General features: G+C 43.1%; 1 protein-coding gene across 2 annotated transcripts; it reads left to right on the top strand.

Annotated features, from left to right (window-relative positions):
• The first annotated feature begins 666 nt into the window (after nt 1–666).
• Nucleotides 667–21,221, top strand: GRSF1 (G-rich RNA sequence binding factor 1). Of its 2 annotated transcripts, none has more exons than XM_009206972.2 (10): nt 667–1,131; nt 4,241–4,397; nt 7,385–7,540; nt 8,227–8,370; nt 9,003–9,138; nt 12,013–12,197; nt 14,162–14,283; nt 15,317–15,452; nt 16,375–16,449; nt 19,901–21,221. In XM_009206972.2, exons 1-9 carry the CDS (start codon nt 778–780, stop codon nt 16,422–16,424), a joined length of 1,440 nt encoding a protein of 479 aa, XP_009205236.1. In that variant the 5' UTR covers nt 667–777; the 3' UTR covers nt 16,425–16,449; nt 19,901–21,221. The 2 variants fall into 2 exon arrangements, with proteins under 2 accessions (XP_009205236.1, XP_009205237.1); XM_009206973.2 differs by lacking the exon at nt 667–1,131 and adding an exon at nt 1,264–1,424.
• Nucleotides 21,222–24,245: the final 3,024 nt, after the last annotated feature.

Here is a 24,245-nt window from a genome sequence, read left to right as displayed (position 1 = left end):
GTGGCACAGACCTGTGCTATAGGTCTCGGCTCTACCCAGAGCAGGATGGCCCTCTTTTTTTTTTTTTTGAGATGGCGTCTCACTATGTCGCCCAGGCTGGAGAGAAGTAGCATGATCTCGGCTCACTGCAACTTCCGCCTCCCGGGTTCAAGTGATTCTCCTGCCTCAGTCTCCTGAGTAGCTGGGATTACAGGAGCCCGCCACCACACCTGGGTAATTTTTGCATTTTTAGTAGCGACACAGTTTCACCATGTTGGCCAGGCTGGTCTTGAACTCCTGACCTCAGGTGATCCGCTCCCCCTCCGTCGGCCTCCTAAAGTGCTGGGATTACTGGCGTGAGCCACCACACCCGGCCTAACTTTTTGTATTTTAGTAGAGACGGGGTTTCACCGTGATGCCTAGGTTGGTCTCAAACTCCTGAGCTCAGGAAATCCGCCCACCTCGGCCTCCCAAAGGGCTAGGATTACAGGAATGAGCCGCTGTGCCCGGCCCCAAGCCTCACTTTCTTTGGGCCTCAGTTTACCCCGCCTGAAAAAAAAGCAGATCGACTGCACCCGCTTCCCGGGGCCCCTCCCAAGCCATGGGCAGCCCCGCCCTAAGGGCGGAGACTGGGCGGAGCGTCGCGGTCTCCTCCGCCTCTTTCGACTCACCGCTGCCCCCTGTGCCCGCGGCGCATGTTCCCGGCACCCCCACCCCCAACCGGCCCTGGATTCCACTTCCGCTCCACTAGCGCTGCAGCCGCAGCTGCCTACAGGCCCCACGCAGCCTCCGGAGTCCATGGCCGGCACGCGCTGGGTACTCGGGGCGCTGCTCCGGGGCTGCGGCTGTAACTGCAGCAGCTGCCGACGCACTGGCGCCGCCTGCCTGCCCTTCTACTCTGCCGCTGGCTCTATCCCGTCGGGCGTCTCGGGCCGCCGCCGCCTCCTGCTGCTGCTCGGGGCCGCCGCGGCCGCTGCCTCCCAGACGCGTGGCCTCCAGACCGGGCCTGTGCCTCCCGGGAGGCTGGCGGGGCCTTCCCCTGTGGCCACCTCTGCCGCGGCGGCGGCCGCCGCGGCCTACCCTGCCCTCCGTGCCCCTCTGCTGCCGCAGTCGCTGGCGGCGGCCGCGGGCCCGACGCGTAGCTACAGCCAGGTACGTGGGCGCCGCTAGGGACCTGGCGCTAGACCCCTCCCGGGCTGCGCGCACGCGCCCCCGCGCCCCCGCGCCCCTCCGTGTGCACTTCGCTGGCGCGCCCGGGGATCCGCGACTCGCGCCGCACACCCTCCCCCGTCCGCCCTGTGCTCCTATTGGGCCCCGGAACAAGGGAAGCGCTCCTAGGCGTCGGGTTTTCTCCTTGATTTGTTCTCCCCTCGATTCTGGGTCTGTTGGGCAGTTTAAGTGTGGCTGGGGTGAATGTTGAGGCCTTGTTCCCCGCCGGGCCCATGGTAGGTTTCGTGAGGCTGCTGACGCGCCCACCTCGCATCCCTTTTGCTTTCCACCAGCAGGTTGTGAAGTTGCGAGGCCGGAGCCTGCCGAGGGTTGGGGGTTTCCGTGCAGCCTGAGCGCTAGGCCTGGGCGGCCCTCGGCGCCTCTCGGTCGGCCGCGGCTGAGAAGGTGCGCGCACACAGTTGCGTGGGCTGGCTTGTAGGGAAGGAACCTGTCCCCATCGCGCCCTTCCCTGTCCTGTCCCCAGAGAAAGACGAGCTGTCCCGGTTTACTGAAGGTCACCTCTGCAACTCCACTCGTACAGAAGGTCTTTTAGGACTGTGTGTCGCTTCGTCTGGGAAAGCAGTTTGGAGGTTTAGCTGTTGGTGGGAGGGGGTGAAGGGGAGGGAGCATTGAGGGTTGAGGACACAATTTGGGGTCCCAGGAATGAATTTACAATGTTTTCCTTTCCATTTTTTCTTTATTTTTTAGAAAAGTCGGTATGTGCTTAACTCAGATTGCAAATATTTTGTGTCTTGTAGATGAACCTTTCTCTTATTGTTATGTGGCATCTGGGAAGTGTCTGCACACTTTTTAACTACCCAGCCCCTGATTCTTTGGGTCATATTTATCTGAATTCAATTTGTGCTTCTCCTTTAACTTAGGGAGACTGGGAGGCTCATCAGCATGGCTGCTGTCTGCCAGTGGCTGAGCTAATTGATTAGAATCCTGGCCCAATACTTTCCGCTGCCTTTTTCTGTAAAAGCTTGTGATGCTTATGGAATTCTGGAAAAATAGGGAAAGTTGTCTACAAAAACCACAACAAAACAATCTCTAATAAACCTTTGTGAGCTAGCTTCTCTTTTTTTTTCTGTGAAATTGAGGCAGTGGTATCTGTAGAGCATCTATGTGTTAGACACTGCTTACATTTGTTCCTTAAAACTAAACATTAAGCCTTCATGAAAATTATAGATAGGGCCGGGCGCGGCACTTTGGGAGGCTGCGGCGAGTGGATCACCTGAGGTCAGGAGTTCGATACCAGCCTGACCAACATGGTGAAACTCCATCTCTACTAAAAAACGCAAAAAAGCCGGGCATGGTGGCAGGCGCCTGTAATCCCAGCTACTCGGGAGGCTGATTGCGCCATTGCACTCTAGTCTGGCCGACAAGAGCGTAACTCCGTCTCAAAAAAAAAAAAAAATGATTGATAGTACAAAGATATCTCTGTCCTTAGTCCAGTAGAGTGCAGTCTTTTTTTTCTTTTTTTTTTTTTGAGACGGAGTCTTGATCTGTAGCCCAGGCTGGAGTGAAATGCCGAGATCTCAGCTCACTGAAACCTCCAGCCCCCGGGTTCAAGCGATTCTCCTGCCTCAGCCTCCCGAGTAGCTGGGATTACAGGCATACGCCACTACACCCAGCTAATTTTTTGTATTTTTAGTGGAGATGGGGTTTCACCATGTTGGCCAGGCTAGTCTTGAACTCCTGACCTCGTGATTCGCCCACCTTGGCCTCCTAAAGTGCTGGGATTACAGGCGTTAGCCACCGCACCTAGCCCAGTAGAGTGCAAGTCTTAAAGCCTGAGTTGTCTTCTTAGGTTATGGTTGTAGTGCTTGGTGGATTCTTTTTTTTTTTTTTTTTTTTTTTTTTTTGAGACGGAGTCTCGCTCTGTCACCCAGGCTGGAGTGCAGTGGCCGGATCTCAGCTCACTGCAAGCTCTGCCTCCCGGGTTCACGCCATTCTCCTGCCTCAGCCTCCCGAGTAGCTGGGACTACAGGCGCCTGCCACCTCGCCCGGCTAAGTTTTTGTATTTTTAGTAGAGACGGGGTTTCACTGTGTTAGCCAGGATGGTCTCGATCTCCTGACCTCGTGATCCGCCCGTCTCGGCCTCCCAAAGTGCTGGGATTACAGGCTTGAGCCACCGCGCCCGGCCATTCTTACTAAATTCCAGTTTTACCTAATCCGATAAGAGAGACTTTACAAGTCTTTAGCCTCACACTGCTGCTGTTGCCTTTAAGATCTTTCCCTTAATCACTTGATCTGGCATACCAGCTGACAGAGGAATCTTCCCAAGGCATCCTATCTTGTTGATTTACACAGTCCTCAGTGTCTTTTGTTAAATTCCCTTTGCCTACCAAGTGAAGAAGACACATTGAGCTCCACACTCAAGGCCCTCTGCTCTATGGTACCAGCTTCCTTTTGCGAGGTCACCTTCTTTGGCTCCTAATTTAAACGGAATTAATTGAAATTAATTGCTGTTTTTCAAATGGTCCTTTGGTCGTACTGCTTCTTTCTCTCACCTTCAAACTGGAATATCCTATCTTTTATATCCTTCTAACAATTCTGTCCTTCCTTCAAGGCCGATCTCATGTCACGTCCTGATTCTTCTGTTAGTCCTCTGATTTGAATTCCTGTAGTATTTTGTATATTATAGCACTCAGCGTCTCATCTTGTATGCTTGTCGTATTCTAGATAGCTATTTCAGATGAGGGCAAACACTGTGTGTAGGGGCAATCAAATATTTGTCAAATTGTTGGGACCTTTCTTGTGTTGCCTTAACTACACTATTGTTAGCTATAATTTGGGGTCCATGAATTTTAAAACAAACCCTGCATGAAATTTATGTCCTGCCAAACCTTTAGGATATACCTGCTTACGGCTTTTGGATGTACAATTGAAGCCAAAACAGGATGGGTTAGATTGGTGAAGTTTACTTTTTGCCTCTGAAATAATATCTAGAATATTAGTTTGTAGAATAAACATTTTCTAACAATTTTTTTTTTTACATTTTTTACCTGTAAATGTAACTATTTTTACAATTCTTCATTTCCCTTGGAAGGAGTCCAAAACTACTTACCTGGAAGACCTTCCACCACCGCCTGAGTATGAATTGGCCCCATCCAAGTTAGAAGAGGAAGTGGATGATGTCTATCTCATTCGAGCTCAAGGACTGCCCTGGTCATGCACTATGGAAGATGTGCTTAACTTTTTCTCAGGTATATTTTATGTATGTTTTATTTATTTATTTTTTTCCCTTATATTGTTTCTCACAAGCAGATAGGTATATTTTAAGTATGTGATTTTGTCTGAATAAAAGGTAGTGCTACAAATCCATATCAGACTACACTGTCAACTTCCTTTTTGATGGTTGGGAACTGTCTCATTCTGGTTGGTTGCATATACCAAGTGATACCATGTGTACTGTTTGCAGTATGTAACAAATTGAAAGACTTTGGGCCAGGGGCAGTGGATCAGGCCTGTAATCCCAGCACTTTGGGAGGCCCAGGTGGGAGGATAGCTTGAGGCCAGTAATTCCATACCATACTGGGCAACACTGTGAGACTGTCTCAATTTACATATATATAAAGACTTTGAATGCAACAAAAGTTATTTAATGCTAATATATTAATATATAATTGATATATGTAATTAATATAAACATATTAATGAATATATTAACGTTATAATTAGTTAATATATGTAATATAATATATAATTTATTAACTTTTACATATATAACAGGCTCAGGCCTATAATATATATAATTATATATAGCATACATATAATTTGTATTTTAATATATTAATATGTTAATATATTAATAATTATACATTTATTATATAATTAATTATATAATTATTAGTGATATGTTAATATTTATATGCAACATAAGTTTTATATTATATAATATATAATTATATGTAATTATGTTTAGTTAATACTATATAATATATGATTATATATAAATATATAATATAATTAATGTTATATATTAATTTATAATATGTAATGTTAAGACTACATAGTATAATGGAATTTTATTTATTTATTGAGACAGAGTCTTGCTCTGTCACCCAGGCTGGAGTGCAGTGGCACGATCTTGGCTTACTGCAAGCTCTGCCTCCTGAGTTCATGACATTGTCCTGTCTCAGCCTCCCTAGTAGCGATCACCACCATGCCCGGTTAATTTTTGTGTTTTTGGTAGAGACGGGGTTTCACCGTGTTAGCCAGGATGATCTCGATCTCCTGACCTGGTGATCTCATGATCTGCCTGTCTCCCTAAGTGCTAGGATTACAGGCCTGAGCCACTGCGCCTGGCTGGTATGATGGAATATTATGCAGCCATAACAAAGAACGAGATTATATCCTTTGCAGCAATGTGGGTGGTGCTGGAGACCATTATCCTAAGCAGACTAACATGGAACATTAAACTAAATACTGTATATTTTCACTTACAAGTGGGAGCTAAACAATGAGAACACATGGACATAAAGGGGAACAACAGACACCAGGGCCAACTGGAGGGTGGGGGAGAGGATTAAAAAATACCTATCGGGGCCGGGTGCAGTGGCTCACGCCTGTAATCCCAGCACTTTGGAAGGCCGAGGCAGGCGGATCATGAGGTCAGGAGATCGAGACCATCCTGGCTAACACGGTGAAAACCCATCTTTCCTAAAAATACAAAAAAAATTAGCTAGGCATGGTGGCACGCTCCCATAGTCCCAGCTACCCGGGAGGCTGAGGCAGGAGAATCGCTTGAATCCAGGAGGAGGAGGTTGCAGTGAGCTGAGATCACACCACTGCATTCCAGTCTTGGCGACAGAGATAAAGACTCTTCTCAAAAAGAAAAATAAAAGCTATTGGGTACTATGCTTGCTACCTGGGTAACTACGTGATCTGTATACCAAGCCTCCTGTAACACATGGTTTACCTGTGTAACAGTCCTGTACATGTACTGAAAAAAGTTAAAAAACAAAATTGCATGGTTTGAAATTATTTTTCTCTGTGGTATTAACATATACATATCAAAAAGTCAAGCCTGTCAGTGGAAATATGGAATTAAGAGTGACTATTTATGTAATACAGACATTTAGAATAGAAGGTCACTTAGTATCAAGGAATAAAGTTCTCTTAGTACCATGTTTGGAGAGTTTATGTATCTGGGATTTTTTTTTAGTTTCTGTATCTGACTATGATTTATTTATTATTATTTTTTGAGATGGAGTCTCGCTCTGTCACCTAGGCTGGAGTGCAGTCTCGCGCAGTCTCGACTCACTCCAACCTCCGCCTCCTGGGTTCAAGCGATTCTCCTGCCTCTGCCTCCTGAGTTGCTGAGACTACAGGCACCTGCCACTATGCCTGGCTAATTTTTGTATTTTTAGTAGAGACAGGGTTTCGCCATGTTGGCCAGGTTGGTCTCAAACGCCTGACCTCAGATGATCCACCACTTTGGCCTCCCAAAGTGCTGGGATTACAGGCATGAGCCACCACGCCTGGCTATTTCATTCATTTTGTTAGCTGCTGCTTGTGGAGCAGGAGTAACTCCTAGGTAGTATGCCCGGAGTGAGCCTGGTCAAACATTTTTTAAAGCCTCTTGGCCACTTATATCTTGGACTTACTCCCATTATAAAAAGTATGCAGTATGAAAAGGGCAAAAAGGCTAGGCGTGGTGGCTGATGCCTGTAATCCCAGCACTTTGGGAGGCTAAGGTGGGAGGATTGCTTAAGCCCAAGAGTTCAAGACCAGCCTGGGCAACAAAATGAGACCCCCTTTCTACAAAAACAAAAAAAAATTAAATTATGGTAATAAAATTATTCTTAGAGGAAATACTTTAGAGTCCTATGGATATGATTTTAAAGGAAGACACTTATGTATGAATTTAACTATATTGTATTTCCTTAAGTGATTGTAGAAACATTGGAATAGAAATAATGAATTTTGTGTTGGGCCTATCCTTATTTGCCATTTAAAGATCAGGAAGGAGATCATAAGCTTCTGTGCTAAGATTTGCTTATCTTTTCTACTTGGAAGGTTTTAGAGACTAAATTCTTATTGGTGTTTGGATGGCTTAAGAGATGGGGATTTGTGTAAGGAATATGACACTTGTTTCCTGGTTTGTTGGAAAATTGCATTCTCATGACTTACATAATTGAGCTAAAAGTTTGATTTCTGTTTTCAATTGATTTTGCTCATACACTTTTAGACTGCAGAATCCGCAACGGTGAGAATGGAATACATTTCCTCCTAAATAGAGATGGGAAACGAAGGGGTGATGCCTTAATTGAAATGGAGTCAGAGCAGGATGTGCAGAAAGCCTTAGAGAAGCACCGCATGTACATGGGCCAGCGGTATGTGGAAGGTATGTGAAGTCAGATTTTGACATTTTGGGTTCATTGCATTAGGTTTTATACTTTTCAAGGCAGTTTTTGTTTGATCCTTAATAATGAAGTATTTAGATTGTATGAATGCATTCTTTTATAGGTTGTGAGAATAAAACATAGATAAACTTTCTTATGAGAATATTGACCAAGTTAATCTTTTTTTTTTTTTCGGGATGGAGTCTCGCTCTGTCATCCAGGCTGGAGTGCAGTGGCGTGATCTCAGCTCACTGCAACCTCTACCTCCTGGGTTCAAGCAATTCTCCTGTCTCAGCCTCCCAAGTAGCTGGGACTACAGGCAAATGATACCCAGCTAATTTTTGTATTTTTATTAGAGATGGGGTTTTACCATATTGGTCAGGCTGGTCTCAAACTCCTGACCTCAGGTGATCCACCCGCCTTGGCCTCCTAAAGTTCTGGGATTACAGGCGTGAGCCACTGTACCCGGCTGACAAGTATCTTACAAGCTGTGAGAATTAAAGAAGTTATGCCTGCATGGTAAATATGCGATAAATGTCATTTGTTATTTTCTCTAGAGAAGTGCATAAAGATTAAAAGAATTAGTTTTTGAATTCTTGGATAACCCACCAAGTTGTAATGATATTTTTAAATGGGTTTGTTCCTTTGTTATGTAAATTTTCATCCCTTTTGTGTTTTTTCTTCGTAGTGTATGAGATAAACAATGAAGATGTGGATGCCTTAATGAAGAGCTTGCAGGTCAAATCTTCACCTGTGGTAAATGATGGTGTGGTTCGTTTGAGAGGACTTCCTTACAGTTGCAATGAGAAAGACATTGTAGATTTCTTTGCAGGTACTTTGCAGTTATATTATGCTTGGGAGCTCATATCTTTTTCCCCTTGTTATCTTCTATATCTGAGATGAGCCTCTTTCTGGGCAATAGCATGCAGTTATATTAGGTTCTTTAGGGGAGAGCTCTTCACTTAAATTTCTAATATTTATAGATTTTATATGTGTTTTCTATCAGGCAGATTTTAGGAGGGAAGTCAGATTTCAAAATAATTTTGTGAGGGTTTTACTATTGAAGGAAGTAACTTCTCATAATTGGCTATATTTGTGTAAGACAATAACAATTTATATAATTTAAAGGTATTATCTAATTCCTAGAACCATTAACAGTGAAGTCTATGATTTCTGTTGTTTCCTAGTATATAATTAACAGCAAAAAAAAAAAAAAAAAAAAAAAAAAAAAGATGGGGAGAATTGTATGTTTTGAGTGGGCTTCTTGGACCCTACCTATTCTGGAGATATGGGTATGTAGGTGTTACTGACTTTTGACTGCGTAATAAATTTTTTCCTATCAAGCATGTATTCAGTTTTGGGACTGGCAAAACAGAATAAAAATTTTATTAGTATTTGAATGATGGTGTTAATTCTAAGGATAAAAAAACCTGCTAGTAGCACTAAACTCTTTTCGTGTTCTAGGACTGCATATAGTTGACATTACTTTTGTGATGGACTACAGAGGGAGACGAAAAACAGGGGAAGCCTATGTGCAATTTGAAGAACCAGAAATGGCCAACCAAGCCCTGTTGAAACACAGGGAAGAAATTGGTAATCGGTGAGTAAAGCAGATATTAATGATGCACAAGTGTCACACATCAAGTCATTTTGACGAATGTGCTGTAATATGACTGTAAAGTTATCCAAACATAGAAAAGTAGAGAGAGTAGTGTAGTGAGCCATCAAATGCCCATAATTTAGATTAACAATTTTTTTTTGACTGCTCCTTGTGGAGCAGGACTAACCCATAGACAGTGTACCTAGAGCAGCTAGATTAACACATTTATATATAAAATATAACATCTGTTATATTTGCTTCATCTGGTTTTTTTTAGTATACATCTGTAAAAAAAAATTTTTTTTACATAATTTCAATGTTATATCTAACACCGTTATCAATAGTATGTTATCTAATAACAGTTCATAATATTTTTCCATTTATACCAAAAATATCCTTTTTTTTTTTTTTTTTGGCAACGGAGTCTCACTCTGCTGCCTAGGCTGGAGTGCAGTGGCGTGATCTTGGCTCACCGCAACCTCTCTCTGCCTCCCAGGTTCAAGTGATCCTCCTGCCTCAGCCTCCTGAGTAGCTGGAACTAGTGGCATGCGCCACCACGCCCAGCTAAGTTTTGTATTTTTAGTAGAGACGGGGTTTCACCATGTTGGCCAGGCTAGTCTACAACTCCCGGACTCAAGTCATCCACCCACCTCCACCTCCAAAAGTGTTGGGATTACAGGTGTGAGCCACCACACCGGACAAAAATATCTTTTTTGAAACAGAATCCAGATAAGGTCTACACACTGCATTTGATTGTTATGTCCATAGTTCTCTGTGTATTTTTTTCTTTTAAGACACAGGATCTCATTCTGTCACCCAGGCTGGAGTGCAGTAGCATGATGATAGCTCACTACAGCCTTGAATTCCTGGGCTCAAGCAGTCTTCTCGCCTCACCCTACCAACTAGCTAGAACTGTAGGCATGTGCCACCACACCTCGCTCTGTGTGTGTGTGTGTGTGTGTGTGTGTGTGTGTAGGTGGGGTCTTGCTGTGTTGCCCTGACTGGCCTCAAACTCATGGGCTCAAGTGATCTCCCACTTTGGCCTCCCTAAACGCTGGGATTACAGGTGTGAGCCACTGCACCTGACCACTGATTCTCTTGAACTAGAGCAAATCCCCCTTACTTATTCCCTCCCTCTTTTTAAAAGCAATTGACTTTTGAAGAAATTAGATCAGTTGTCTTGTACAGTATCTCATGTTGACATCACATCATGATGCACATGATGATAAGTGGGTTCGTTTGTATTTTAACTTTAGTTTTGGAGGTACAGTTTAAAATGTCAAATGTTAAATCACTGTTGGGTTACTTTTTTTGCTGTTTTCTGGCCTTTTAAATCAGCTCCTTTGAAGTAAACAAAATAGCCATTCCAAAGGCAGTGTTTCAGGATCTACTGATAGAAGTGGTTCAAAGGTTTTTTAGTTTCTTGAGACAGGATCTTGCTCTGTCACCCAGCCTGGAGTGCAGTGGCACAAACACCTTGACCTCCTGGGCTCAAGCAGTCTTCCCACCTCAGCTTTCCTTGTAGGTGGTACCACAGGCATGCATCACCATGCCTGGCTAATTTTAGACAGAGCCTTACTCTGTTAACCTCACTGGAGTGCAGTTGAGTGATACAGCTCTCTGCAGCTGTGGCCTCCTGGGCTCAAGCAGTCCTCCCACTTCAGCCTCCCAAGTAGCTGGGACTGCAGGTGCATGCCACCACACCCAGCTAATTCTTGTATTTTTGTAGAGACGGGGTTTTGCGTGTTGCCCAAGCTGGTCTCAAACTCCTGAGCTCAAGTGAACCACCTGCCTCAGCCTCCCAAAGTACTGGGATTACAGGTGTGAGCCACTGCACCTGGCCTCCTGGCTAATTAAAAAAAAAACAAAAAACTTTTGTTGAGATAGTGTCTCACTTTGTTGTCCAGGCTCAAAGATTTTTTTTAAAGAAGTAGTGCACATCTAATCTTTATAGATTTGTAAACACAAGCTATTTTTATAACTCTTAGTTTAGAAAGCCATGTTAAGAAAAAGAAAACTGTGCTGGGTGTGGTAGCCAATACCTGTAATCCCAGCACGTTGGGAGGCTGAAGTGGGTAGAATCACTTGAGCCCAGGAGTTCAAGAGCAACCTGGGCAACATGGCAAGAACCCATGTCTACAAAAATAAAAAATACAAAATGTAGCAGTGTGTGGTGGCAGGCGGCAGTAGTCCCCAGCTACTTGGGAGGCTGAGGCAGGAAGATCACTTGAGTCTAGGAGGTTGAGGCTGCAGTGAGCCATGTTCACACCGCTGCACTCCATCTTGGGTGACAGCAAGAAACCCAAGTTTCAAAAAAAAAAAAAATTGTTCCAGAAGCTTGGGTTTAATAGATAGTCCCCTCCACAGTGATAGCAAGTCATAATTGATACTTAGTTCTTGAATTCTCATTAGCCTTTTAGTGAAGTTCTGGGAAGTTAGCTCTTCTTTTACTGTGACTTTTAATATCTTATACAGATGTGATTAATTTGCACAGAATTGAATTTCAAGGCTTCAAGAGATTGTTAACCAGCTGTTTAAAAAACCCTTATGAGATTAATTTTCTCTGTGTACACAGTTAACGTAAGCATAGTTCTCATGAAGCAAAACAGAGTAGAAAATATTGTTAAAATGTGTATGAAGAAAAAGTGTTACCTTGGTGCAAAAACTTAAATCAGTGACCTACTGTTTTATGTTTTCATGGGCTACTATCTGCATCCATTATTACTTTTCCCTACCTGTTATCTTTGGACACCTGTGTGGACACCTGTGTTTCATAAGCTGTTGGAAATATAATGTATACATGTTTATTTTAAGTGAGTTCAGTATAAAGTTACTTTGCACCATTTGTGCCTGTTCACTTTTTCTTTGACATAGATACATCGAGATATTTCCAAGCAGAAGGAATGAAGTTCGAACACATGTTGGTTCTCATAAGGGAAAGAAAATCGCATCTTCTCCTACTGCTAAGTATATAACTGAGCCAGAAATGGTCTTTGAAGAACATGAAGTAAATGAGGATATTCGACCCATGACAGCTTTTGAAAATGAGAAGGAAATAGGTAAGGTCCTGTCTCTTCTTGAGACTCATTGGTTCTATCTTGAATGTTTTGGATTTTGCGAAAAAAAAATTTTTTTTTTGAGACAGAGTCTCACTCTGTTGCCAGGCTGGAGCGCAGTGGTGCAATCCTGGCTGACTGCAACCTCTACCTCCCGGGTTCAAGCGATTCTCCTGCCTTAGCCTCCTGAGTAGCTGGGACTACAGGTGCATGCCACCACGCCCAGCTAATTTTTATAATTTTAGTAGAGACAGGGTTTCGCCATGTTGGCCAGGCTGGTCTGGAACTCTTGACCTCGACTGATCCACCTGCTTCAGCCTCCTAAAGTGCTGGAATTACAGGTGTGAGCCAACACACCAGGCCTACAGATTTAATAGGTCTTTGAGTATAGTACATGCTTTGAGTATATGCAGAAAGACTTAATTATTTTGCTAGGTTTTTAATTTAATCATTTTTATTATTATATCAAAAGCTGGGTAGTAAAAATGTGATAAAAGGAAGTAAAATGTCAATATTTAAATTAAGATGGGGGAAGATTTGGGTAATGAGCAGGAATATTGACTGAAGTAAGGATTTTTTTTTTTTTTTTTTGAGACAGAGTCTTGCTCTGTCGCCCAGGCTGGAGTGCAGTGGGGAGATCTCCGCTCACTGCGAGCTCCGCCTCCTGGGTTCACGCCATTTTCCTGCCTCGGCCTCCCAAGTAGCTGGGAGTACAGGTGCCTGCCACTGTGGCCGGCTAGGTTTTATATTTTTAGTAGAGACAGGGTTTCCCCATGTTGGCCAGGCTGGTGTTGAACTACTGACCTCAGGGGATCCGCCTGCCTCTGCCTCCCAAAGTGCTGGGATTACAGGCATGAGCCACTGTGCCCACCAGAAGTAAGGATTTTTGTTTGCTTCTGGATTTAATTATTTCTTTGATTCCTAACTCAGAGCAACATTTGGAATCTTTTAAGTTTGATAGATGCTTTTTAAACTGGTACCCTGGGATTATCTTGTCACTATATATATATGTGTGTGTGTGTGTATGTATATATATAGTTTTTTGAGACAAGGTCTTGTTCTGTGGCCCATTCTGGAGTGCAGTGGCACAATCATGGCTCACTGCAACCTTGAACTCCTGGGCTCAGGCAGTTCTTCCACCCCAGCCTCCTGAGTAGCTGGAACTATAGACATGCATCACCATGTCCAGCTAAGTTATTTTTCTTTTTCTTTTTTTAATTATTTATTTATTTATTTATTTTTGAGATGGAGTCTTGCTCTGTCGCCCAGGCTGGAGTGCAGTGGCCGGATCTCGGCTCACTGCAGGCTCTGCCTCCCGGGTTCATGCCATTCTCCTGCCTCAGCCTCCTAAGTAGGTGGGACTACAGGTGCCCGCCACCACACCTGGCTAATTTTTGGCATTTTTAGTAGAGACGGGGTTTCACTGTGTTAGCCAGGATGGTCTCGATCTCCTGACCTTGTAATCCACCTGCCTCAGCCTCCCAAAGTGCTGGGAATACAGGCGTGAGCCACCGCACCCGGCGTCTTTTTTTTTTTGTAGAGACAGTGTCTCACTGTGTTGCCCAGGCTGGTCTCGAACTCCTGGGCTCAAGTGATTCTCCTACTTCAGCCTTTCATGGTGTTAGGATTACAAGTGTGAGCTACCATGCCCAGCCTTTGTTCCTTTTTTTTCTTTTTAGTACCTATAATCTAGAAAGTCTCTTTTAGGGTTTAATTCATAATCATTTTATCTGCTCTCTGTTGTTACAGAAAGGGGTAAGTTCTTAAACTGGTAGTGGTCTGAGGCATTCAGTGCTTATGGGTGTTCAGGTGATATTTGTTAAGTGGCAGAAGTTTCAGATCATTTTGGCTTTTAAAGCTCTTAAGAGGAATTGAGGATTTGGACATAGAAGTCATACCTAATTAGAATCTGTTAATAACCCTTGAAGCTGTTATGTTTTAACAGTGCTTTCTGTTCCACCTCTCAGAATTGCCTAAGGAGGTGCCAGAAAAGCTTCCAGAGGCTGCTGATTTTGGAACTATGTCTTCTCTGCATTTTGTCCACATGAGAGGATTACCTTTCCAAGCCAATGCCCAAGACATTATAAACGTGTGTGGCAGTAAGATACTGAGTCTCAATAGATTTGAACAAAAGTTCTAAAATGAAACTTGTATTAATTTGGGGATGGTAGAGAAGAAAATACGTAGTGTTTCTGTGTTATCTTTGGATAGTAAGACGGCATCTTCCTGGTTGCAAGGCTTGCTGCTTTTCCTGTAGCTGAAAAATGTGGCTTGGTATTACTTTTTTTTCTCTCTCTCTTTTTTTTTTTTTTTTTTTGAGACGGAGTCTCGCTCTGTCGCCCGGCCTGGAGTGCAATGGCCGGATCTCAGCTCACTGCAAGCTCCACCTCCCGGGTTTACGCCATTCTCCTGCCTCAGCCTCCCGAGTAGCTGGGACTACAGGCTCCCGCCACCTCGCCCGGCTAGTTTTTTTTTTTGTATTTTTAGTAGAGATGGGGTTTCACCGTGTTAGCCAGGATGGTCTCGATCTCCTGACCTCGTGATCCGCCCGTCTCGGCCTCCCAAAGTGCTGGGATTACAGGCTTGAGCCACCGCGCCCGGCCTCTTTTTTTTTTTTTTTTGTGACAGAGTCTTGCCGTGTCGCCCAGGCTGGAGTGCAGTGGCTTGAACTTGGCTCACTGCAACTTCTGCCTCCCGGGTTCAAGCATTTGTCCCGCCTCAGTTTCCCGAGTAGCTGGGATTACAGGCACGTGCCACCATGCCTGGTTAATTTGTGTATTTTCAGTAGAGATGGGGTTTCACCGTGTTGGCCAGGCTGGTCTTGATCTCCTGACCTCAAGTGATCCACTCGTCTTGGCCTCCCAAAGTGTTGAGGTTACAGGTGCGAGCCACTGTGCTCGCTGAGAGCAGGTACTTTAAATGTCACTTTGAGTTCTGAGAAAAAGTAGAAAAGCCAGAAGACATACTAGATGTATAAATATGTTACTACTTAAAAAAGGAATTTCCTAAAAACAAATGTATCAAGTGTATGAATCAAAGTCTGAAAGAAAGATGAGCCACCAGACTTCTAGGCGGGTTTACTTACATCCATCATGTTCCTCTTGACTACCTTTGTCGTTTAGTTTTTCGCTCCACTCAAGCCTGTTAGAATCACCATGGAATACAGCTCCAGCGGGAAGGCCACTGGAGAAGCTGATGTGCACTTTGAGACCCATGAGGATGCTGTTGCAGCAATGCTCAAGGATCGGTCCCACGTTCGTAAGTCCTGCCTTTGGCTTTCGTTGTCATTTTTGATGCTTGTCTTTGCTTATAAGTATCTCTTTCTGTTTTGGGATTGTAGAATTTTTCCTTGGAAAATTTGTATTCTTTTAGTACTAGTAAATTAAACGTAACAGATAAAAACACTATAATTTAAAAAACATTTATTTGTCTGCTAATTATCCTGCAGATTTCTTTCTTTCTTTTTTTTTTTGCCAACCACGCCGGAATGCAGTGGTGCCATCTCGGCTCACCGCAGTCTCCGCCTCCTGAGTTCAAGCAATTCTCCTGCCTCAGCCATCTGAGTAGCTGGGATTACAGGTGCCCAGCACTGTGCCTGACTCATTTTTGTATTTTTAGTAGAGACAGGTTTTGCCATGTTGGCCAGGCTGGTCTCGAACCCCTGGGTTCAAATGATCCCCGTGCCTCAACCTCCCAAAGTGCTGGGATTACAGACATGAGCCACCGCACCCAGCCTGTTTGTCCGTTCTACATTTTGTTTGTTTGTTGTTGTTTTGAGACGGCGTGTTGTCTGTCACCCAGTCTGTAGTGCAGTGGTGTGATCTGGGCTCACTGCAACCTCTGCCTCCTGGGTTCAAATGATTCTCCTGCCACAGCCTCCTGAGTAGCTGGGACTACAGGCACCTGCCACCAAACTGGCTAATTTTTGTATTTTTAGTAGAGATGGGGTTTCACTATATTGGCCAGGCTGGCTCGAACTCCTTAGGTGTTCCTCCCTCCTTGGCCTCCCAAAGTGCTGGGATTACAGGCGTGAGCCACCGCGCCCGGCCTAAATTTTGTTTTTAATTAGGGAAAGGAAAGGGCAAAGCGTTTGAATTGTTGTCTGAACTGTGAGAAAAATGGCTGTAAAATTGATCTCCCTTTTCAACTTTTTAAAACTAATCTTTCTCATTATCCTCAGATCATAGGTATATTGAACTGTTCCTGAATTCATGTCCAAAAGGAAAATAAGACTTCAGGGGCTCCAGATAATAAGGTAAATTTAAGAGGTAAAACTGTGGGCTGGGCGCGGTGGCTCAACACCTGTAATCGCAGCACTTTGGGAGGCCAAGGTGGGTGGATCACCTGAGGTCAGGAGTTAGAGCCAGCCTGGCCGACATGGTGAAACCCTGTCTACTAAAAATACAAAAATTAACCAGGCATGAAGGCCGGTGCCTATACTCCCAGCTACTCAGGAGGCTGAAGTGGGAGAATGACTTGAACCTAGGAGGGTGAGGTTGCAGTGAGCTGAGATTGTGCCACTGCACTCCAGCCTGGGCAATAGAATGAGACTCAAAGAAAAAAAAAAAAAGAGGTACAACCGTGGAAATTATTTTGTATTGATAAACTAATAATCATCCACTCACTAATTTATAATATGGTGGAAACCATTCTCTTTTTATTTTTCAAATTTTTTTAGGGACCAGGTCTCTCTCTGTTGCCCAGGCTAGCAGTGGTGCGATCATAGCTCACTGCAGCTTCAACCTTCTGGGCTCAGGTGATTCTCTCACTTCAGCCTCTTGAGTAGTGGGGACTACAGGTGTGTACCACCTTGCCTAGCTAATTTTTTAATTTTTTGTAGAGGTGGGGTCTCACTATGTTGCCCAGGATGGCCTTGAACTTCTGGCCTTAAGTGATCCTGCTGCCTTTGCCTCCCGAAGTGTTGGAATTACAAGAGTGACCAGCCCACCTGGCACCATTCCTTTTTAATAAAGATCAAACTAATGATAATTGAAGTGTCAATATAAGGAATGAAAATTCTCACTCTGGCTTCTCAGATTTGGGGGCAAAAAAAAAAAATTCTCCTGGGAAATATAATTAATTATGATTTTTTTCTTGCTTTTTTTTTTTTTTTTTTTTTTTTTTTTGGGGGGGAGTCTCGCTCTGCCGCCCAGGCTGGAGTGCAGTGGCCGGATCTCAGCTCACTGCAAGCTCCGCCTCCCGGGTTCACGCCATTCTCCTGCCTCAGCCTCCCGAGTAGCTGGGACTACAGGTGCCCGCCACTGCGCCCGGCTAGTTTTTTGTATTTTTTAGTAGAGACGGGGTTTCACCGTGTTAGCCAGGATGGTCTCGATCTCCTGACCTTGTGATCCGCCTGTCTCGGCCTCCCAAAGTGCTGGGATTACAGGCTTGAGCCACCGCGCCCGGCCCGGCCTGTTTTTTAATTTTTTTGAGACAGAGTCTTGCTTTGTTGAGCAGGCTGGATTGCAGTGGCACAATCTCGGCTCACTGTGAACTCTGCCTCCTAGGTTCAAGTGATTCACCTGCCTTGGCTTCCCAAAGTGCTGGGATTGCAGGGGTGAGCCACTGTGCCCAGCCATAATTCCTTATGATTTGTATAATAGCTTTGAGCATTGTCTCCATGTAGAATTTTTATGCATAATTTCCAACATCCATCATGCTATGTGCCAAAAAATAGCTGCCTTTAGTAGCTATAAATTGTAGTAGACTGGATATATGACTTGCATTAGCTTTTTATTTTCCCACTTAAATTTAAACACCTTTTCCATTTTCTCAGGTTTTTTTTTTATTTTTATTTTTTTTGATATGAAGTCTCACTCTTTTTGCCCAGGGTGGAGTGCAGTGGCGCAATCTCAGCTCACTGCAACCCCCACCTCCCGGGTTCAAGTGATTCTCCTGCCTCATCCTCCCAAGTAGCTAGGATTACAGGCAGTCTCCACCACATCCAGCTAATATTCGTATTTTTAGTAGGGATGAGGTTTCACCAGTCTGGTCTCGAACTCCTGACATCAAGTGATCCGATAGCCTCAGCCTCCCAAAGTGCTGGGATTACAGGCGTGAGTCACAACGCCCGGGCATTTTCTGGTTTAAGGTATTTTTAAAAGGATATATGTGAAACCAGAGTGTATCATCCCTAAACACAGTATATCAGTGTAGGGATAAAGTGTATCATCCCTAAACACAGTTAATGTGTCACTGTTTCCTTTTCCTAAGATGGCATTTTTTTTTTTGTGCCGTAGGAGGTACATAATTTTATAGTGTTAACTTACACATGAGATTTGCTTAATACATCTTGATGTTCCTTCCCTCAATTAAATATATGGTGTCTTTTTTTTTCCCATGAAGTATTTTAAGTATTACTGATGTATTGCAGTCACTTTTCTACATGTAATGACTCACTCTTTTGAGACACTTACCTGTAATGATTTCTTGAAAACACATGGGGCCGGGTGTGGTGGCTTACTCCTGTAATCCCATTACTTCAGGAGGCCGAGACAGGCAGAACACCTGAGGTCAGGAGTTCGAGACCAGCCTGGCCAAAATGGCGAAACACTGTCTCTACTAAAAATACAAAAATTAGCTGGATGTGGTGGTGCACACCTGTAGTTCCAGCTACTGGGAAGGCTGAGGCAGGAGAATCACTTGCATCTGGGAGGTGGAGGTTGCAGTGACTGAGATTGTGCCACTGCATTCCAGCCAGCCTGAATGATAGAATGAAACTCTGTCTCAAAAAAAAAGGAACAAAAAAAACACGGGCATTCATTCTATTACTATATCCTATTCTATTAGGTTTTTTTTGTTTTTTTTTTTGTTTTTTTTTTTTTGTTTTTGAGATGGAGTCTTACTGTGTCGCCCAGGCTGTGATCTCTGCTCACTGTGACTTCTGCCTCCCAGGTTCAGGTGATTCTCCTGCCTCAGCCTACCGAGTAGCTGGAACTATAGGCGTGTACCACCATGCCCGGCTAAGTTTTTGTATTTTATTTTATTTTATTTTATTTATTTATTTTTGAGATGGAGTTTCTCTCTTGTTGCCCAGACTGGAGTGCAATGGCAGGATCTCGGCTCACTGCAACCTCCGCCTCCTGGGTTCAAGTGATTCTCTTGTCTCAGCCTCTGGAGTAGCTGGGATTACAGGCATGCGCCACCACACCCGGCTAATTTTTTATTTTTAGTAGAGACAGGGTTTCTTCATGTTGTCCAGGTTGGTCTCGAACTCCTGACCTCAGCTGATCTGCCCGCCTTAACCTCCCAGAGTTCTGGGATTACAGGTTTGAGCCACCGTGCCCCGCCAATTTTTTGTATTTTAGTAGAGATAGGGTTTCATTGTGTTGGCCTGGATGGTCTTGATCTCCAGACCTCGTGATGTTTCCACCTCAGCCTCACAAAGTGCTGGGATTACAGGCATGAGCCACTGCACCCGGCCTCTTCTATTGCTATTTTTGGATATGAAGTCCCACAATTCTGTGATGTTAAATACTTATAATAGCTAAAATCTATTTAAAATATATTCTGAAACTGTGTTTTTTATACCAGCCTGTAAACACTAATGCCTAACTAGTTTTCCTCACTGTAACTTGGTTTATCAGATAACTTGCACTAAATTAGAAAGGAGAAAAATTTGAATTTGCAGTTTTAAATGGTATGGGAATGTGTGCTGTCCTTTTTCATCTTGACTAAATGTGCAACATTTTTTGTTTTATTTTTAGGGTGAAGCAAGAAGCATTTCATTTGCACATCTTTCTTGGACGTGGGATATCCAGTTCCGGTTTATTAGCGGCAACTGCTAGGGAAATGATTTTGGTGTTTTGGGTTAATTGCTTCTAAGAAAAGTTTCATAGTGGACTGCTTAGAAGAAGAAATGAAAGATCCAGTTTGGGATTATGAAATAAACCACAAATTAAAATTTTTGTTTAAACTGTCCAGAATCTGATTTAAAAATATGGTCTTTGTTTTATATGATTAAATGGTTTGTTTTCATAGATGATATGTTACCCATTGTAAAGACTACATATTCAGCAGTGTTCTTTAAACACTTTCATTTAAAAAGTAACTTTTTTTTTTTTTTTTTCGCCTGTGAATTGAGTGCTCTGATGTAAAACTTCTCATGGGATAAAACAGTGATTTATTTTAACCAAACATTCACCAAAGCAAAGAAGGGTTTCAGACCTTTGAACTGGTAGGGTTTGGCAGAATGGTTTTAAATTTTGCTGTATTTGATTACTTAGAGATAGGAATTTTAAAAAATCAAAACAAAAAATAAATACCACAACTTAGTGAGTGTAAATGACAATTTGGTGGTTTTATGTCTTTAGAAATGTTTTGCCTTTCTAAGCCTTGTGCTAAAGGCGTTTAACGTTGGTGCCTATCTACTTAGGGGGCATTCTAGTCTTCGAAGTTGTCTGAACTGTCCCGCCCTGGCGTTTTTTGGTGTGGGGTAAACCTAAGGGTGTTTGTTAGTCTCAAAACTGTGAAGTGACATGTCAGAACAGTCCAGACTGGTAAGAAAATTAATGGCTTCACTTGAATTTAAACCAGCTTTAGATAGGAAAAAAACCAGTCTCCTCATTTGCTTTTTTAATGGAGTAGTACATCCCATATTTTAGAACAAGTAGGGGTGCCTTGCTTAAATAATAGCATTTAATGTATAATTGTGTGAAGGGTTTATGGATAAAGCTGTACTTTTGTCACAATGTGGCGGTACATTCTGCTTTAATATTAAAACAGCTTGTAATTTAAATATTGGACAAAATGGCTGGCTTCAAAATATAGTCGTTAATAAACTATGTGCACCTGTGTGGGAGAATCAAAATCCTGTACAGTTTCTTTGCCTTGTTCCTGTTCTCAGGGTGACGACTGCCACCAGGAGATGCAATTCTAGTTCTTAAAATTAAATTTGCCCAGATTTCTGACAGGTGATATCTGGAAGAGAGACTATGTCTTCTCTTAATACAGAACCGTCTTTGATTACCAGCTAAGATGCAAAATCACTGTACTGTAAGTAGTCAATAAATGAAGACTTGTTTCAGGCTGAAGATTACCTAAGAGTATTATTGGAGTGTGTGAGTCAACTATGAATATATTATTACCTCAAGTCCTGGTATATTAATATAAGTAGTAAGGGTTAATTTTCGTGTGTGTTCTTTTAAATCCTGTGAACGTGACTTAACCAGCTTAACATTGTCAGTAGTACTACTTAGATGGAAATGCGTTTTCATATATGGTTGAATATGCCAAGCCTTGAGAACTGGCATCCGTAGTTGTACGAACTGTTAGAACGTGATCTTTGTTTCTCTTTCACATTTGGTATCTAATTTGCTGTGGAAAAGATCTGTGGGGTCTACTGTGATTGGGGTAGTGAGGAATTCATTTGCAATTGGTTTAAGCTAATGAGTTTTATTTGCACATCTGTGGGAAAAGAATGCAAGCAAAGCATTAAAATGCTATATGATGGGTAAGGTTGAACGGGTGTATCTTCTTGCCACACTACAGGCTGAGTTTTCTGTACAAAAGGTGGCTATTATTGGGAAGTCATCTTATGTATTTGAATGCTCCGTTTTGTGTTTGTTCATAGTGTAGGCTAGTACGTAAGTGATTGCTAAGGTGAATGTAGTTATGGGAAAGGAAGAGAAGCACATAATAGAGCAAAAGTAATCTTATTTCCGTGCAAGTGGAAGACAGTACTGTCTCCCCACATTTGAGAAGACTGTTTTGCATCACTGTTTGCTTTTGAAGGAAGCATTGATGGTGAATTTCCCTCTTCTGTTTGGATTCCTTGTGTCTATAGCTTCCTTTGTGGTAAAGCTATCAGGAAGAATAGTGGGAGTGGGGTATATGATCAGGGTGCTCATATCCTGCTTTAGCCTAGCTGCTGCTTAAGGAGCTGCAAGGGAGAACTCTCAGAAGCAGTATGTAAATGCCAAGAAGCTCATTGCTGAATATTGTGGTCTTATCTAAATATTGACACCAGACAGTGAAGCAGAAATAGAGTGTGTGTCCCTTTATGCGTGGGTAACTGAAGCTTCTGTCACGTGGGAAGGGGGACCGAATCTTCCCTGGGAGGAAGGCTCCAAATTCTCACTACTTCTGTGTTATGTGAAGGGGGAAGCATAAGGAACCCACTTGGAAGGCAACATCGTGTGCCATGAATCTGCTTATTAATCAACATGCCTTGTTAATGTCCTCTGCCCTAAACAGCCCTTATTCAGTTCTCATTTGGAAATTTATTTTTTGGTGTTACATCTTGTTTGTTTTAGAATTTAAAACACTCCATGGTGGGTCACTTGAGGTCAGAAATTCAAGATAGCCTGGCCAACTTGGTGAAACTGCCTCTACTGAAAATACAAAAATTAGCCACGTGTGACACACGCCTGTAATCCCAGTTACTTGGGAGGCAGAGGTTGTAGCCAGCCAAGATTGTGCCATTGCACTCCATCCTGGATCCTGGGCAACAGAGCGAGACTCTGTCTCAAAAACAAAACCAAAAAAACCAAAACACAAAAAAACTCCATTGTTCTGAGACTTTCCCTAAATTATGTGAAGGCACTCACATTGAATTGGTAGGACATGTGTATGGAGAATAGTGTATATATATATCAGCAGTAGAGTTCCAGTCCAAGTTGCTCTAACGCGTTAGAAATACATTACCCTCCCATCCCCCAAGTCCAGCAAATTAGAAGAGAATCTCTGAAGTTTGTAGGAAGGGAATAAATCTACTATAAACATTTGTGTGCAGGGTTTTATGTAGACTTGTTTTCAACTCCTTTGGATAAATACCAAGGAACCAGGTTGCTGGATTGTAAGTTAAGAGTATGTTTCGTTTTGGAAGAAACTGCCAAACTCTTCCAACATGACCATTTTGAATTCCCATTGACAATGAAGGAGAGTTCTGTAGCTCCTCATCCTCACTAGTATTTGGTGATGTCACTCTTTCACATTTTAGCTAATAGGTGAATAGTGGTCTCATTGTGTTAATTCCCAATCCCATAGTGATGTGGAACATCTTTTCATATACTTAACCTGCCATCCGTATATATCGTCTTTGGTGAGGTGTCTGGGTTTTTTGCCCAGTTTTTTAGTTCGAGTGGTTTTCTTATTTTTAGAAAGGAAGTATAGGAAGGAAGGTTTAATCTGTCTTAAGCCTGATGATATGAAAACCAAGAATAGGCTAGGTGTGGTGGCTCACACCTGTAATTCCAGCACTTTGTGAGGCTGAAGTGGGAGGACTGCTTGAGCCTGGGAGGTCAAGGCTGCAGTGAGCCGTGACTGCGTTGCTGCACTCCCGCCTGAGTGACAGAGTGAGACCCTGTCTCAGAAAAATAGGCTCATTTTAAAGTTGTTTATATTTTATTTTTTGAAGGCAATAAACTTAAAGAGATACAAAGGGTATGTAGTGAAGATTCTCCTTCCCATCCTGTAATTCAGCTGTTTAGTTTCTATTCTCGCACAGCCCTGTCATCAGTTACTAGTGTAAGCTTCCTGTGACTTTTACTTTATTTATAAGCAAGTGTTAATGGATGTTTTCATTTCTTTTTAAAATGTAAATTATACTATATGTGCTATTTTATATTTTGGCTTTTTTCCCACCTAAATACCCTAAAGATGATTTTCTGTCAGTATATAAAATCCTGGTGATGCCAATGCCCATCCCTTAGATTCTACAAGTAGCATTTGCCATGCTTTATCACATAGCCTGCCTCCTGCAGTCTCATCTTTTCTTCTATATGCGTGTCCAAGTAAGTTGTAGACATTTTTCACTTTTAATCCTTTCAGCATACATGTCATGGGAGTTTGTTTTTGTTTTTTGTGTTTGAGACAGAGTCTCTCTGTCACCCAGGCTGGAGTACAGTGACATGATCTCAGCTTATTACAATCTCCACCTCCCAGTTTCAAGCAATTCTCGTGCCGCAGATTCCCAAGTAGCTGGGGTTACAGATGTGCACCACCACGCCCGGCTAATTTTTGTATTTTCAGTAGAGATGGGGTTTCACCATGTTGGCCAGGCTTGTCTGGAACTCCTGGCCTCCAGTGATTTGCCTGCCTCAGCCTCCCAGA

The sequence above is a fragment of the Papio anubis genome, chromosome 3 (assembly GCF_008728515.1).
Source record: "Papio anubis isolate 15944 chromosome 3, Panubis1.0, whole genome shotgun sequence".
NCBI lineage: Eukaryota > Metazoa > Chordata > Mammalia > Primates > Cercopithecidae > Papio > Papio anubis.
The sequence above is the reverse complement of the archived record's forward strand: the minus strand, read 5'-3'. Positions and strand labels throughout refer to the sequence as shown.